The sequence below is a fragment of the Kwoniella newhampshirensis genome, chromosome 9 (genome assembly GCF_039105145.1).
Source record: "Kwoniella newhampshirensis strain CBS 13917 chromosome 9, whole genome shotgun sequence".
Lineage (NCBI taxonomy): Eukaryota > Fungi > Basidiomycota > Tremellomycetes > Tremellales > Cryptococcaceae > Kwoniella > Kwoniella newhampshirensis.
In genome coordinates this window covers 430,007-446,625 of record NC_089963.1, presented here as the reverse complement: position 1 = coordinate 446,625, position 16,619 = coordinate 430,007, and the positions used below count along the sequence as shown (strand labels likewise).

General features: G+C 50.9%; 6 protein-coding genes across 6 annotated transcripts; 5 read left to right on the top strand and 1 right to left on the bottom strand.

Annotated features, from left to right (window-relative positions):
* Positions 1-187: 187 nt before the first annotated feature.
* Positions 188-3,110, top strand: IAR55_004857 (uncharacterized protein; the record flags this gene model as incomplete). Its single annotated transcript, XM_066947952.1, has 7 exons — positions 188-457; positions 524-678; positions 731-856; positions 913-1,747; positions 1,797-2,047; positions 2,099-2,822; positions 2,886-3,110. 7 exons carry the CDS (start codon positions 188-190, stop codon positions 3,108-3,110), a joined length of 2,586 nt encoding a protein of 861 aa, XP_066801411.1.
* A 367-nt stretch (positions 3,111-3,477) lies between these two features.
* IAR55_004856 (uncharacterized protein) lies at positions 3,478-5,327 on the top strand (the record flags this gene model as incomplete). Its single annotated transcript, XM_066947951.1, has 5 exons — positions 3,478-4,082; positions 4,175-4,249; positions 4,311-4,796; positions 4,929-5,208; positions 5,280-5,327. The coding sequence occupies 5 exons, from the start codon at positions 3,478-3,480 to the stop codon at positions 5,325-5,327; spliced, it is 1,494 nt and encodes a 497-aa protein (XP_066801410.1).
* A 1,602-nt stretch (positions 5,328-6,929) lies between these two features.
* Positions 6,930-8,558, top strand: IAR55_004855 (uncharacterized protein; the record flags this gene model as incomplete). Its single annotated transcript, XM_066947950.1, has 7 exons — positions 6,930-7,056; positions 7,283-7,317; positions 7,377-7,424; positions 7,569-7,625; positions 7,695-7,777; positions 7,887-8,158; positions 8,212-8,558. The coding sequence occupies 7 exons, from the start codon at positions 6,930-6,932 to the stop codon at positions 8,556-8,558; spliced, it is 969 nt and encodes a 322-aa protein (XP_066801409.1).
* Positions 8,559-9,080: 522 nt separating this feature from the next.
* IAR55_004854 (glutathione-disulfide reductase) lies at positions 9,081-11,451 on the top strand (the record flags this gene model as incomplete). The annotated part of the gene is made up of 11 exons (XM_066947949.1): positions 9,081-9,124; positions 9,203-9,248; positions 9,349-9,428; positions 9,490-9,531; positions 9,719-9,868; positions 10,012-10,394; positions 10,466-10,853; positions 10,909-10,996; positions 11,071-11,209; positions 11,283-11,342; positions 11,414-11,451. The coding sequence occupies 11 exons, from the start codon at positions 9,081-9,083 to the stop codon at positions 11,449-11,451; spliced, it is 1,458 nt and encodes a 485-aa protein (XP_066801408.1).
* A 329-nt stretch (positions 11,452-11,780) lies between these two features.
* IAR55_004853 (uncharacterized protein) lies at positions 11,781-12,836 on the bottom strand (the record flags this gene model as incomplete). The annotated part of the gene is made up of 3 exons (XM_066947948.1): positions 11,781-12,209; positions 12,288-12,626; positions 12,744-12,836. The coding sequence occupies 3 exons, from the start codon at positions 12,834-12,836 to the stop codon at positions 11,781-11,783; spliced, it is 861 nt and encodes a 286-aa protein (XP_066801407.1).
* Positions 12,837-14,242: 1,406 nt separating this feature from the next.
* IAR55_004852 (uncharacterized protein) lies at positions 14,243-16,610 on the top strand (the record flags this gene model as incomplete). The annotated part of the gene is made up of 10 exons (XM_066947947.1): positions 14,243-14,278; positions 14,356-14,412; positions 14,562-14,615; positions 14,794-14,883; positions 15,083-15,355; positions 15,415-15,428; positions 15,519-15,600; positions 15,679-15,732; positions 15,870-15,994; positions 16,085-16,610. 10 exons carry the CDS (start codon positions 14,243-14,245, stop codon positions 16,608-16,610), a joined length of 1,311 nt encoding a protein of 436 aa, XP_066801406.1.
* Positions 16,611-16,619: the final 9 nt, after the last annotated feature.

The window sequence follows — 16,619 nt, the reverse complement described above, 5'->3', positions numbered from 1 at the left end:
ACGGAATTAAACCTGGTTTCAACAGTGAATGATCTTTTGGGAAGTCAATCTTGGGAATACACGTCCACCATTTCTTTTCTGTCAACCTTCCTAAACTGAATTGCATCTCACGTCACATCCTCCTTTGCGAAGCGTGCAAGGCAGGCGCAGCCAGCTCGGACGTAGCTTGCTCGGACGTACCTTGAAGATGGTGCAGACCATACCATTCTCACTTTCAACACTCCGCTCACATTCCATCTTCATCCCTCCTGTTTCTGCATCTTCCTCCACACCATCCAATGACGAAGAATGGGAGCTTGTCGACAGACCTTCCGACCCTGCAATTGGGAAGAGGACCTCTCGTATGGCCATGCGAGACAAAGAGCTGCTCGTTGCGATGGACAAGGAGGTTAGGATCATGACACTTAGCTCGTCTGAGGGCTGGGAAGTAAAGGATGGCTGTGTCGGATCATACAAGGTGGGTGTGGTGGCCTGGTGGCCTGTGATGTCAATATCTTCCTACTGATCTGCCTTCCGAGAGCAGACTCTGAAATCACCGAATTTGACTTTCACGATTCATCACATCATACCGAACTCGACTGGACGACTGCTAGCTGTGGTGGGACATCACCAGATCGTGGTATTGGTATTGCCAAAGAGTAGCTATTTCGGAACGACAGGAGGGGATCTAGAGTGCAGGTAAGCGCATATTGCTTTCGTCTCGAGAAATGTGCTGAGCCAAGATCTCTAGATCGATTCCAATCGATGAATACCATTTCTCCCCATCTTCAAACGACGTGATCACTCAAGTGTCGTGGCATCCTTGGGGCGAAGGGGGAAACTCTCTGTGGGTTCTTACAGCGAACGGCAAGCTGCGGTGAGTTCGGTCGTCCTGCATCTGTGTACTGCATTCATAACTCACCCGAAATTTAGCGAATATGACGTCCTGCAACCTCATGATGCTGTACAGACTTTCCATTTCCTCCCCGAGAGACCTGCGTCCTCCTCGAAATTCACGGCTGTCGACCCGTTGTCCCGTTATGCCTCCTCATTCGCCTTCTCGACGGGTACCGTCGACTTCGGACCGCTAATGGTCTATGTCCTCATCGCAAATGGGGACCTTTACACTATGGGACCCATCTTGCCATTACATACCGAGATGCCGGTGCAGTACCTACAAGGTCTGAAAGCATTTACCGATGTCCGACTGGCTCGCACGGAGACTGAAGCTAAAGACGCCTTCGGTGCGGGAGAAGCAGGCTTAGGAAGAGCTACGTTTCAAGCTCAGTGGGTCGGATCGCTCGTCAAACAGGTCAAGCTTGCCGAAGAAGCTCGAACGAAGAGGAACCAAGTGGAAGTCTCGGAAACACCTTCGAGGAGAACAAGTAGACTGAGCAGATCTACCAGAGGTATGGGAGAACAGTCGCCCTCGTTGTCGCGATCCACAGCCCCTCGAGAAGGAATCGTCAAAGTCCATCCACCCCACCTGACTCAGTCGGGTGGACCAGCGCCGGGACCACATCGAGCTTTACTTCGGCAAGGCCCAGCGGTATTCAATCCTGGACCCCACGAGGTCGGAAATTTTGACGATAATGACGACGAGGATCAGATGGCTTCTGATCTGTTTGTCGCAGAAGTAGCTGCAACATATGAAGATAGGGAGCAGTCAAAGGACAAAGAGACTGTCATCGCCATCGGCTGGTCTGGCGGTAGAGTAGATGTTGGCCTTGAGGTCGAAAAGCCAGAACCGCGATGGGTTAGCTCGAGGGTATGTAGTCGCGGTCTCATTTGGAGTGCACCGCTGATGTGCCAATCAGGATACTATCTCATCCGTGCCAGTCGTCCCTATCATCGAGTCAATTCTTCTGCCATTCCCGCACGTAGACTCCTCCGAGGTCCCATCCTTGAGTTTTAAGCGTGATCCTCTTTACAGCGATGTCTTTTACGTACAACATGCCTTCGGTGTAGACGCTATCAGTGTTCGGCCATGGCTGGACGAGCTACAGAAGGAAACATGGGGTAATGAACTCCCAAGTAGTGATGTCGTTAGGCTCGTCGAGTCCGCTAGGTAGGTCGGATCTGAGACCGCGGTTGTAGCATTCGCTGACTAGGTTTGTAGCTCTCCCACGAAGCCTATCGTGGGAATAGTCGACTTCTGCAACATCACTCTCGGCTACGGGCTCATCGCTATGGCTTCGTCAGGGCAATTGGCGTTCGTCGAAATGGACTTGCGTATAGCGGATTCAGCAGTGATTCCGCCGACATCTGCTTCACTTGCAGAAAGTCCAACCTCAAAGCAGACGAAGGAGCCGGATTCTCAATCCCTACTTGTCGCGAAACCATTCGATCCTGACCGGCTTGTAGCCTCGATACGTCGGCCTGATCCTCCCTACAATCCCTTTGCTGTTCTCAAGCAACGCATACCGGACTACAACAAGCCCGTGTCAAGCATCAGCCCAGAGCATCTGCGTGTCTTGGGTGAGATCTCCTCGCAGGTTCAGAAGCGCACCGAGGCAGTCCGAAATGCGTCTGAAACGGTTGAGAATCGTCTGGATCTTCAAATACAAGAATTACAACGACAAATCAAACTCCTGCGAGAGTGTCAGGAGGATATACAGCAACTCAGACAAAGTCGGACGCTCTCCCGAGCCGAAGAGATGTTGAGGAAGCAAGACGATCTTTCGGACCAATTAGACGGAGTTTTAAGCAGCATGACCGCTGAATATAAGCCCCAAGTAGGAGAGGTGGAGAGGAAATGGTTCGAAGAGTTAGAGAGGTTGAGGATGAGAGTGAGAGGTGGAGGTGTAGTGAGGGGGAAAGGCCTGGCTACACGTGCGCAGATCGTGAGTTGCTGAGCTTTCAATTGTCTCCCCAGTGAATTGATAAACTAACATTTCGCTTCCTAGCTGAATGAGCAATTAGCAGCTGTCAAAAAGGTGCTGTCCGAAGCCAGAAGCACACGTAAAGAGCCGCCATCGAGCCCAGCTCCCTCCACTTACGGAAGTAAACAGCTGAAACCACTAGAAGCAGCTTTAAGTGCAAGGTCTGAGGAATTGAGGAGGTTGATAAGAAGGATGGAGATGCTGGATATGAGACTTGAAGTAGCTAGCCCAGGCGTTGAGGAGGCTTGAGGGGGAGAATCAGAAAGCTGATAGTCGAGTGACAGGCTTCGGCTGGACTGCTATTCGGTGGTAGCTGAATCTCTGCCTATATGCATGACTTCATGCCCCATCGACCTACTCGCTTTGTACGCGCTGTGCAGCAACGCTTGTTGCCCTCGTCTGCATTTAGACGCATGCTGTGTGAACTATCATTACGGTGTGGGTGACGCTTATCACGATGGTGAGATGTATGGCTTAAAATTCCACGTGTAAAACACTTCCACCTGCTCGTGTCCGCCGTTGAAGACACACAACTTCCTTCTCCATTCATTTGTTGCCTTAACTCCATCAAACCATCTGCCGACTCCAGCCTGATATTCATCCGGCTGCCGCGAACATGGCCACAGTACACCCCTCACGACTCGGTCTCGTCCCCGGAGGCGCTGCACGACCACCTCCTCCCCCCCCGGTCGCCTCTTCTCGGGAGGACGAACTTCGTAGGAAATTGTCGGAACGTAAGAAGGAGAGCAGTGGACGGGATAGGGATAGGTCTCCCGAAAGCAGAAGAGAGAGGGAAGGAAGTGCTTCGTCTCGAGATGGTCTACGAAGAGATAGGGATGGACCTCGAGATAGGGATGGGGAAGCGTTCAGGGATTATGATTCACGACGCGATGAGCGTGATCGACGAGGTGGCGGAGCTCGACATGACTCCCCACCTCATCGACGTAGAGACGATAGGGACTTCCCACCCAGAGAACGGGAGAGAGAGAGGGAGCGAAGAGCATCTCCATCTTATATACCGTTTGGATCCGCCGGCGGACCCGCTCCTGGGCCGGCATATGGGTATGGAAGGAGAGACGATATGCCCCAACCACCACGAAATGGAGGGGTAGGACCAGGCGATGTCCCTCCTCCTTGGAGGGGGAATCCAAGCGGAGGTGGGGGAGGATGGCAGAATCCTCCTCCTCATAGAGGTTTCAACGGTACAATGGACTTTGAAAGGTGAGTCTCAGCGGTTGCAATCTATTCAAATCTATCGTGATATTGGTTCCGAACGAGCTAGGACGTCACTGATGTCCTCTTTGACTTTGCAGACGTAGACAAGAGAGAGAGCAAAATACTTTGTCGGTCTGGCCTCCATCCCCGAAACGTCCTTACCAAGATGAAGAGTGAGCTCGATGTATCGTGCTGAGAATCAATCTGGGATGGTTTAGCTGATACGTTGTCTAGCGAAATCGCTGCCGAAAGAAAGAAGAACAAATCCAAATCCAAGAAATCGAAATCGAAATCCAAACATCGTTCATCGAAACATCGATCGAAGAAGTACTATTCTGACGAATCGTCATCCTCTGAGACTGATTCAGAGGAAGAAGAACGACGACGTCGACGAAGGAAGGAGAAGGAACGTGAGAGGAGAAAGAGACACGATTCTATCTCGGACAGTGAGGAAGAGGAGAGGAGGAGGAAGCGAAGAAAGAGCAAGAGTCGAGCGAGGTCCGAGGAGGAAGATGATCGGGATGTCAATGATCAGTGGGTCGAAAAGGGCGGCGAGGTGGTTCTGGTTCCCACGGAGAAGGATAGGGAGAAGGTGGAGAAGCACAAAACACCTGCGCCTCCAGTTGAGAAGGTCCATGTGGTGTCTTATGACGATGATGACGATGAAGAGGTTGGGCCACACTTGCCTAGAGAAAGGGAAGACAGGATGGATCGATCTGCGTGGGTATCTCGGTCTTCATAAAGCCCCTTGCTTCCCGGGCTTTACCAGCCTGAGCTGTTTCCTTCTCTTTTCGACCTTCCTGCTCTATGAGAAAGCGTGACATGTCTGTGCTGACACTTCCTCCTACTCAGCTTCACGCACATGCGTCCTGGAGAAGGTGAAGCCATGGCCGCCTATGCCGAATCAGGTCAACGTATCCCCCGACGAGGTGAGATCGGTCTTGACTCTGATCGAATCGCACAATTCGAACAGTCGGGCTATGTCATGTCTGGTAGTAGACACCAAAGGATGAACGCCGTTCGAATGAGGAAAGAGAACCAGGTCATCAACGAAGCGGAGAAGAGAGCAATTCTGAAATTGCAACGAGAAGAAAAGGAGAAGAAGGAAGGCCTGATCATCAGTCAATTTAAGGTGTGTACAAGTTTCGCTTTTCTGTTCGGCATGCAGAGGTCTGAGCTGACATTTTCATTGCTGCTCTTCAGGAAATGATGGATGAAAATTTGAGGAAACAGGGTATCCGAAAAGAGTAACTTCCATCACATTATGTATTGACTATGGTGTATGTCAAGCTACTGCATTTGCGGTGTTCTGGGAGCTCTAGCTGTATTGAATGCTAGCACAGCCTCGTTTGACTTCCTACTGTGGATGCCACTGTTCATCTCGTCTATACAGCTTTCCTCACACTCCATCTTCACCGCCTAACCGATGATGTACTGTCTTTCATTCACGTCGAGACGCCGTGTACCTCGCGGACTCAGCGCGCCACCACCTGACATAGTCTGGGTATCTGCTGTCGAGGGCACTCTTGCATGGCGCACATTTGCAATCCAGACATGTGTTCTCACATTGCGAGTTGAGACTGACACGCCGCTCGCATCCGCTTGGATCCCACAAATCCGTCTTCAGTTTCGGGCATGTATCCTTCGCACAACCCTCCCATGGTGGTGAGGTCGAATCGTCGGCTGAGGGAAGAGTCCGGCTAGTTCTAAGAATGCTAGGGTCCCTGCGGATCAGATTTCCGAGTCGGGAATTCACAGCATACCAATCTCCAACGTATGTCTGGTCCACAGACCAATTTGACGATTCACATGGGCCGCATTTGTGGTTCAGACACATCGTTGAACATTGCGAGTAAAGGCCGACCCTTCGCCGACACTCATAGGGATCCCAGATGGCCATCTGCAGCTGTAGGCAGGTCTCATGCGCACATCTGACCAGTGGGGATGATGTCGGCTGCATGGAAGCGGTGTTGGTAGATGACTAGGACGATCAGCACTGAGCGCTTCTGAGATCAGTCCGGTCTACTATACCCACCGGAATTACGGGTACACATACCTGGGTGTGATGACTCGACGTCTGAGTGTCTTGATTTGTACCTCTCGGAAGAGCGGGACCAAGACCGTACAAATGAAGTCCCATCCTGGTGTCAAAGGTTGTTTAAGTTTGGCGCGATTGTGACTGCGTTGGCTCTATACCGGGATATTAATATGGAGGATGATAGAGGAAAAGGTCTGAACGAGCTGTGGAAAAACAACATCTGATCTGTTCGACCATATCAACGGGTAGCTGCATGAACTTGTCGGACCCTCTTTTGACGGGAGGAAGGCCTTCTTTCGATGTGAAGAAAATGAAAGGAAGGGTGAGATGGGAGTAGTGACGTTATCTCCACGACGATACCTGTACATGTGGGACTAGACTGGGAAAGCAACTTCACGTCAAGAATCCAGAGCTGAGGGACGAAGAGGTTCTTCTCAAGCGACAGTGTCGTCAAGGATCCCGTGTCGTTGACTTCATCTACACGCTGTGTTTTGATCTGGGATTCGGAGACACGCTTCTCCTGGCATGTGTCGTCGGCCTTCTTCATTCAGGTGGAGATGGATCACTGACTGTGATCGGTGATCTGGTATTCATGCCGAATCCATCAAAAGACAACGGGTGAGAGGCAGACTCCGGAGAGGGCGTTCCAGTGACAGAAATGCCACGCCACATTCCAGTTGATTGACGCGTGTAAGTTACGTGTGCGTCACCGTACTCCAGACCGCTGCAATCATCATATCAAACGTTGTTTTCTCCGATCAAGTCCTCGCTACTCTATACTGAAGTCATTCATATCACACTCCACACTGACACTCATGTCCACCATCATCTCTGTACCCGCCGGACGATGTCATCGTCGTTCTGAAGATTCCAAATGGGTCGACCCCTCGCCTGAGAAAGGGTTGTTGGAGATGAACTTGGAAGACGACCTCTTGCACCTCTGTGAGTGATGTCTCCGACTTTTAGAAGCCAGGTGGGAATCGCTAGAGGAATCGTGGAGTGGTGCCGTAAGGGCCTTCAGCCCTTGGGACGATCAGAAAGTTGAACGCAGGCTCAAAGAGGTTGACATTGTTTACTGCGCAATTGGCAGGCGGAGTGTACAGCTTGGAAACTACCTTCGATGTACTTCCACATAGATCGTTGCTGATGTCATTTCTGAATTGTGTAGGGTGGAAATCAAGAGTCACAGGTTCTGTCGAGGACGTACGTGCAGCTCCCCGAAGGGCAGACTAAGCATATGCTAACGACTTTCATGGACACAGGAACTTATCATCTTCCCGGGAGAAGCGACCTTCGCCAAAGTTGACCAGGTGTGTTAACCTTAGCCGTCTTGTCACTCCTTGTGCTCCTTATCCTCCTACTTTGAGCATGACAAAGTACAGGATGGGAAAGCTCCATAGCCTTTCGAGTTCAGAATCGTTTCACAGTGCTAAATGTTCATCTGCCATCTCAAGGACCCCTCGGGACGAACTCATATTCTCAAGTTTTCAAGCTCTGACCAGAAGTACTTTGTAGGCATTGTTCTTTGAAGATAAGAGGGGGGGAGGGGGGAACGAGCTGACAAGTACATCGTTGTTCAGTTCTGGTTCCAGCGCGCTACCAGTGCTGGAGATGTGAGGGTTCAGGTCGATGTGAACGCCTTGCTACAGGACCCTTCATACCGGTGAGTCTGGCCTTTTCCCGTTATTCCTTGACTTTCTTGCTCGACCCTTTGACCTCTCCTGCTGTTGATCTGTATCGAATGGCACGGCTCATACCTTTACCGCATGCAGCCCTGGAACCGCACCTCTGCCCATCCCGTCGACGCCTCAGCAGACTCAAGAACGTTCTTGGCCGCCTACTCCTGGTGCTCCTCGGCTATCCCATCCTGAACCCGCACCGCGAGCTCCTGCGCCCGTCGCCGAGACCCCCACTCAAGTTGCAGGATCTAGTACTGCCGCCGCTGGGGGTATGGACATCGATGAAGGACACGTTCAGCAGGAAGAGATGGCCCGATTGCTCGTGGAGTGGGCTCAGCATGGTGGTTTAGGTTCGGTGGAAGAAGGTGAATCACAGAAACCAGCTTGTGCATGACAACGTCTTACGATAACCTTGCAGATGCTCGTTTGACCGACGTCCTCTCTCCTGCCAATATCTCCCAACTTCTCAAGACCCATCCGGACCTAGCTTCGTCCTTGACGCCTCTGTTGCCCCCAGGTCTTTCTCTCCCATCCAATCCAACTGAGCAAGATCTCATACCTATCCTCACCGCTCCTCAGTTCACCGACGCCATTGCTAGTCTCGATAACGCGTTGAGAAGCGGGGGTCTGCCCGGTGGTATGATGAGGGAGTTGGGATTGCCCGAAAGCGCTGGGACGAGCGTCAAAGGATTCCTGGAAGGGTTGATTGGACTCAACAAACCTGAAGGAGAAGGCGCGTCGGATGATAGGATGGACGAAGACTGAGCGGTGGAGTGGGGACACGAAGTGTGACATATGTCTCTTATGCATGATCGTTCACATGTATCACAACCTACCGCATGCCGTTCGTTTGATTGTCAAGCATTAGATAAGACAGATACGTCGTCAAAACGACGATAATGCAGGCAGAGCTGTGGTCTGTCGTTACGGCGATTGATTGCGCCATTCACACCACTTGTTACCGAACGTTTTTCTGATTGATAAACCTCGTTACCTAATCCGGCGTCTCAATCGTATGCTATCCATCTGTTTCCATTCATTCATCATTGACTTGACGATACAACAACTCAAATAGTCAGACCAGCATCATCCTCTCCACCTTGCCTTGCGAAGAGATAATCTGACAAACTGCGACCTTTCACCCTTACTTCCTTCAAAGGCGCGACACCTCGTCCGTCAGCAGCCTCCATCGTCCTCAGATCGTCCATTCTCAAGAGTGCATATCAAGCTTCGCGGATCGCCCCTCGTTCGTACAAAAGAGCATTCACGAGTAGTATAATAGCCAGGATGCCTCCTCTCAGCAAAACCCAAGCTCAGGAGATTGAGGAGTAGTGAGTCGCAGATCTGCTCGTTCTTTATCACTGTAGATTGTGGTGTTGTAGAACGACGACTAATACATGGCTGGATAGCGATTACTTTGTCATCGGAGGTGGATCAGGTGGTCTCGCCTCGGCTGTGAGTATATATCCTTCTTTTTCCTATGTGTCAACGACCAGACGGTGTGGACCTCAGCTATGGGACCAAAGAGCTGAGAAATATCGCTCCGATGTTGTAGAGACGAGCTTCGTCGTACGGTGCCAAAGTCGGTTTGGTGGAAGCTACTCCTAAGCTCGGTGGAACTTGTGTCAATGTAGGGTGAGTGCATGCTTGGCTTTTGCTGGATGTGGGCGGCAATGCTGATTGAAGTCGATCGCAGATGTGTTCCCAAGAGTACGTTCGATCTGGAGCTGGCTCGCTTGTAAGGCGAGCGAGGCGCTAATTAATATGGTTTACTCTGTCTCTTTACAGAGATTATGTGGTACGTTGAAACCCCTCCCCCCTGACCCACGTCTAGCTCCTCCAGCTTGAAACCCTCTTATCCGCAACTCGCAAGAGTCAAGCAGATTCGCGGCCTTGAACATACTCATCTTTCTCCTATTTCACAGGTACACCGCCGACATCGCCGACAACCTCCGCAAGGCCGCTGCGTATGGATTCGGTAAAGGGGAAGAGGGCATTGCCATGGCCAAGGACTTCAACTGGACAGAGCTGAAGCACAAGCGGGATGCTTACATCCACCGATTGAACGGGATCTAGTGAGTCGCAGTTTGATATGCAACATGTCTGTTGCTCCTGTGTGCATTTGCAGCTTCCTCCTTGCTCCATCTCTGGCCTGAATCTTCTTTTGAGTTGCTTCACCCATAGCGTCAAAATCGCTGACTCTGGTCTTTACACTCAGCGAGAGCAATCTTGTCAAGGACAAAGTAGACTACCACGAAGGTTTCGGCTCTTTCGTCGACAAAAACACTCTTCAGATCGAGACTCTCCAAGGCGAGAAATACACTGTTCGAGCCAAGAAATTTGCCATCGCAGTTGGGGGTCGACCCACCATCCCATCTGATGATGAGATCCCCGGAGCTTCTTACGGTATCAATTCGGACGGATTCTTCGACATCGAAGAGCAACCCAAGCGAGTCGCGGTGGTTGGTGCTGGTTATATCTCTGTAGAGCTTGCGGGTGTGTTTAACACGCTCGGAACAGAGACACATTTGATCATCAGGAAGGATCAGGTCTTGAGAACATTTGACCCTATGTTGTCCGAGGTTTTGGTTCCTTATATGGGTGAGTAGGCTTGTTGCAAGATAATCCTTGCATTCACAACGCATTGTGCTGATGTTACGAGACCCTCATAGAGAAGACCGGTATGAACGTTCACAAAAACTCCAACGTCAAGAAGGTCGAGAAGACCTCTTCTGGCTCGCTTCTCGTCCACGTCGACGCTCTCGAAAAGCCACTCGAGGTCGATGTCCTTCTCTGGGCTATCGGACGTCACGCCAACACCGACAGACTCAACCTCGACAAAGTTGGCGTTAAGAGCGACAAGAAGGGCGATATTCTTGTTGACGATTACCAAGTCACCGACACTCCCAACATTTTCGCTATCGGTGACGTGGCCGGTAAGGCCCTCTTGACACCGGTTGCTATCGCTGCTGGAAGGAGATTGAGTAATAGGCTCTTTGGTCCGGAAAAGTACAAGAATGACAAGCTTTCGTACGAGAACATCCCCAGTGTCGTCTTCTCGTGAGTGATTCGAGTTGTGGGATTTGCCGGGAATGAGGTTGATGTCTTTGTGCAGCCACCCCACCATCGGCTCTGTCGGTCTTTCTGAGCCAGAAGCGAAGGAGAAGTTCGGAGAGGACAATGTCAAGATCTACAAGACCTCTGTAAGCGTCGCACTCTACCGCAGAATCTGCGTACCATCCTTGGTTAGAGCTAATCTCTCTCATCTACAACACAGTTCAGAGCCATGTCCTTCGCCATGCTCGACGAGGACCACAAACAGCCCACTGCTTACAAACTTATATGTACTGGACCTGAGGAGAAGGTCGTCGGTCTTCACATCATCGGAGAAGGAAGTGACGAGATACTTCAAGGCTGTGAGTGCATTTGTTCCACTGTGCAAGGAATACACTTCTTGTGAATGTGCTAATGCCTACTTGTCCCACGTAGTCGGTGTCGCTGTGAAGATGGGAGCCACCAAGGATGACTTTGACTCTTGTGTTGCTATTCGTGAGTCTAGACTTTACGTGATTGAAGGTCATGCCTGACAGGTGGCTGACCAATCATGTTTGCATGCCCAGACCCCACATCTGCCGAGGAGCTTGTCACATTGCGATAGAAGGGAGTATACCGGTAGAAGTATCCAGCAAAGCCAATGCATCATAATGACATATCCTCGACATGATATTGAAGGGAGACCAGCCTAGCGTCACTCGGATCGCGTAGCAGCATTGCATTGTATTGTACATATTGAAGAGGACTCGAACTAACGGACTGAAAGGTGTAGCAGAAAGATAACGCCTAAAAATACAGGGCGATCTGTCTTGGAGAGACTTGCACTGAACTACAGTATACGACCATTTTTCAAGACACTATAATACACTGAAGATGCTCTGACCGCACGATTTCACTTCAAAGAACAGCTTACATGCCTTGTGTGGGGTGGATCTACCACGGTGTGGCTTCCACCTCCCTCAGAAGCTTGATCAATTCTTCCCTGACACTAATTATCTTGGACTTCTTCCTCGTATCAGCCTCGATACTGATGCGATATTCGACTTCAGCCAACCGATTCTCCAGAGTATACATCACGAATCGTCGTTCATCTTCCCCTGATATGGTGGTCGAAATCGAAACGACCTTGGTCGCTCCGGGAGCAAGTTGTTCAAGTTCTTCGACTTCGTCGGCAAGGGCGGGAGGAGGCGGACTGAGATATCGATATGCTGGAGGATTATCTGGATCCATTGGATGTTCTGCCAATTGAACTGTAGTTGTGACAGGGATATAAGTTGCGCTGTCAACGTTACGATCGAGGTCTGTTGTCAAGTCGATATCTTGACTGTTGACCACTGTCCGCTCTTGGGTACCGTGTCTTTGCTACCACATACAAAAAGAAGGATCAGCGAATCCATTTCCCTGATTTCTGCTTCCATGGCAGTCCGGAGCGACACTCACCAACATCAACTCTCCCAAGCGATCTATCGTCTCCTCCAGATTCTGGACCTCCTCCACCAACCCATGCTCCTGGATGGGTCTAGCGATGGCCTCTTCCAGCGCTATCTGGAGAGCATGTGCGTGATCGAGCGACGGGTCAAAATGCACGCTCCTCCTCTTGCTCCGTTGCTTGTGTCTATGTCTGTGACCGTTTCGAAGTTGAGCGTCTCGATCTTGATCAAGTGCCGTGTCACCCTCGTGGCGATAGCTCTGCCTAGATGCGCGGTGATCGTGGTGGTGATGAGGGCTTGGAAGGTCGGGATCAGAGGTGCACTGCGTCCAGTAGCCTTCGATGTGTTCCTGTGGATAGATGGGTCGTCAGGAAACGATCAAGACCAAAGACTCGGAGATCCTCCTCGACTCGGCAATATGGCAATCCCAGTGCCTGCGGCGTATCGATGGATAGAGCACACTCACGACGATGGTCAATCCATAGACTTGATTACCCGCCTCGTCGACGGCCGAGGGGATCATCAACGTCCGAGTGGCGCTAGCACGACATTGAGCCATGTTCGACCTCAAATGGGCTGTATATTCGACACGGGTGTGTCTGGACATGTCAGCGAGTCGCATAAGGGATATCCTGTCCTGTCTCCGATAGCGAGTCCTGTCTTGTCGCTCGAATCGAGTACAATGTGATCGTGGTCAACTCTCACGGCCACTGCACTACACTTTCAGCTTTGCAGGCTTATATGCCTGCATGTCTGTCGCAGGTGGCGATGAACTGCACTCGTATCTCTCGGTAAACATCAATTCCCGGTACGTTGGCAGTACAGCGTCATGATGGTGAGACATAAATCCTACCCATCTTCAAGCTTAACTCTACATCGAGCTTGGTAAGCTGTGGATAGACTAGCATACATTGATGGTCAAGTGAGATAGGCGCTATGGTTTGAGCTCTATATGTAAGAAGGTAAATCAAGAATACCGACGAGACCCGTATTTTTGGTTGTTGTTGTTTTTTTCCGGCGGAATGGAGGCGAGCATGGCAACCGGTCTTTATGACAGTAGTACTCCAGGTGCAAGCTATAAAAGCCGCTTGAGTCATACAGTAACTTACGAGTAGCGAGTCAGTCAGTCAGTCAGTCAATCAGTCAGTCACCAACTGACGTCCGAAAGATACGGGGTTCTTATGGAGGGATGAACGGTGGTTAGTGACCCTGAGATTCCTCGAGGTAAGCCTGCACCAGTATCCTGGTAACAGGCCAGACGCGCGGTTCATCGACTGCCTGTTGCGAGTAGAGTTCGCTCAATTCCCACACAGCAAGTAGTATGCATGTCGCGCTCAATCGCACGGGATAAGTTGACGTTATTTACACCCGGAGAGGCGTAAGATTCAATGATCTGAAACGGCACAATGTCGGAATATCTCTGTCTCTCCGATTGAGATCTCGCCGACAAGAGCAGGACCAGGCAAAAGTGGTAATAACATGATGAGTGATGCTCTCTGATCCCGAGTTGAGAGGAAAGGAAAGAACGGTACTCGTAGATCTGGTTTACGTACCATGCTGAGACCTTTTTACGCCGTGGTGGCTGCGGTAGTGGAGACGAGTCGGTCGCTGGCCAAAGACTTGGCATTAGAACGCAAGCGGAAAGGGGAGTGAGAGTGACATGGAAGCATGTAAATTGTGAAAAGCGTGTCTCGCTCAATGCGTTACTTCCATAGTAATGGCTGCATCTCCTGCGGATCTGTCTCAAGTCTTGTCGCATCTTCTTGATCTTCGAATGACCAATGCGGCTGCCATCACCCCCCTTGGACATCGACAGAGATGGTACGTCTTTTGACATTCATATTTCGCTGTCTGTCTCTTTTCTGATTTCACCTTGTGATTGTGCTGCTCCTCCTAGATAATAGTGTGATAGAAACTTGAGCGTCTTCTACAACTTGACCCCGTCCAATTCGAGGGCGAGTCGCAATGTCTGCTCCAGACGTACCTTCCCCATATAATCTCGTAAGGGATCCTTATCCTTGCCGTATCGGTAGCCGGAATGGCAGGCTTTGGGCCTCAGCTGACAGCTTCTGGTGAAGTATGCCCCATTGGTGATTGGCTCGTTGATCAATGTGTTTGGGTTCGGGCTATTCATGGTGAGTCCATCACGCAGTGATTCTCATATGGCATGACATGCGATGACTAGTTCACTGACGCTTTGTATTGCTCGTGGGTAGTTTCAAGTGCGCTCTTCCCCTCCCTTGATGTCGACATCCTTGATCAAAAGTCAAGCTGACAGGAACAGACTCTGGCATACTTCGACAACCGTCCCGCCGAAGGAAGAGGGATCAAAACACTTGTGAGCGAGCCTCATCATCATCGGCCAGACGTTCGGTGTGATCATCATTGTCATCGCTTACAATGCCGATCGTTCATCTGCAGATCCTGGTCAGTGAAACTAAACATTTTGAGGCATGTCCTCAAAAGCGTGGTTTTGGTGCCGGCACCAACTGACGTCCATCTTACTCGGACGGTAGTTCGTGTTGACTCTCAATCTTGGACAAACGATAGCAGACTGTGCGAGACTGGTGAAAATCACAAGTATCCATGTGGGCGATGTAGCATTCGTGAGTCGTGGTCGCTCCTTTCGTCATCGGTGGTCTTTTCCTGTTTGTCTGAGCTCCTCAGCTTGGCCAAACTTGGTCGCCGTATCCCATATCCAATCGTCGATCGTTGTGCTTGAGCTGCGGCCACAATCAATCACCTGCTATCTGCTCTCGGGCGATATCAAACGTGTCCTTGACCTGACATACTTCGATCTCTTAGTTCGCGAACTTTCATCGACGACCCGAGGAACTCATCGGACCACTCCTCACCCTTCTGATCATCACGATCTGCCAGCTGTTCCTTGTCCGACGATGTCTACTTTTCGCCAACGTCACCGTCAGTCCTGCCAACAGGGGAAATACGCGTCAGAGAATCAAGACGTGGTTGATTGGAGGCTTGTTGGGAGCCGGAGTGGCACTGGGTGCCGGAAGTGGATTGGCAGTTCTGATCGAATTCTGGGTAGGCTCCTTTCTTGCCTTTGTCTGCCAACAGGTTGGCTTTGGAAGCTGACCTCTGATTTTGACCCATGATCTGCTCAATATCATTCGCAGCGACTTCCAAATTTGTGGGTGAAATCATGGTCCACCACATTTCCTTGACGATATACACTAATGCCTGTCGTGCGTGGTGTCACTTGTGCTTTGCTTTCCTTCAGTGCCTACACGACCGGTATCCACTCGGAGAACACATCTCTGATCTTCCGTAGATTGACGACGATATGGTACAGCTCGATCTCGGTGAGTGGACGTGGACGTCGAACCAGTCCATGAAAGTCGGAGCAGCATCAAGCTGACAAGACTGGCATGATGTGACAGGCAACGGACGTGATGCTTTCCACATTGATCGTTTACGAACTACGGAAAGCCGTTGTGAGTGTTCCGGTCCGAAACTTGCCTGTGGTTGCGTCAAGTGTCTGCGCCGGACAGTGGGGCAGAGTGGTATCACCGTCATTCCAGTCGTGTACAACAGGGCTGACGGATTGGTCGATCGGCCGCGATCGGTGTAGAGAGCACAGAAAGGCAGTAACGACGATCAACACGATTTCGTCCACACCCTCGTACGAGTAGCCTTCCAAGGTGGAATCGTGGTGACGGCGTTGCAAATCGTTGCTTTGATCTGTTTTCTTTCACAGTCAGTAGAAATCATTAGGGAAGAGAGGACCTTTGATCAAACGGCCTCATTGCTGACCAAGGCAACGAAATCGTGTCTGTGGGATCGCAGTACTTCCGCTTGGTCCGATTTCCCTACGATATTCATCGCCAAAGTGTATTCCATAACGTTCCTCGCCTCAGTCTCGAGACCACGTCAAATCGTCAGACTCCGTTCCACCCCCATATGTAATGACGATCTGCCCCCACCAGTCGAACAACAACAACAACAACACGACGGAGGACGAAGACCGATGGGGAAAGGGGTCGTGGAAGGAGAACCGGATTCTGGTCGTTTCCCCACGAATCCATATGGCGTTTCATGGATGGATCAACGGAGAACGTACCAATCGAACCCCGGACCGGATCCGGCTCTCGATCTGGAAAAGGGTTTGGACGAGTACGACATGGGAGACCAGCATCAGGACCAGGATCAAAAGCACGGTTTGGTTATGGGTCAAGATCAAGATCAAGATCAACGGCAGAGCCGGAGACAATGGATAACAAGAGAGGAGAGAGATCGAGCCACCATGCCGCCGGGAACAAGTGATAGAGATGCGTGGCATGGTGCGCAGACCAGTATGCCCGAAACGATCTAGATAAAGACT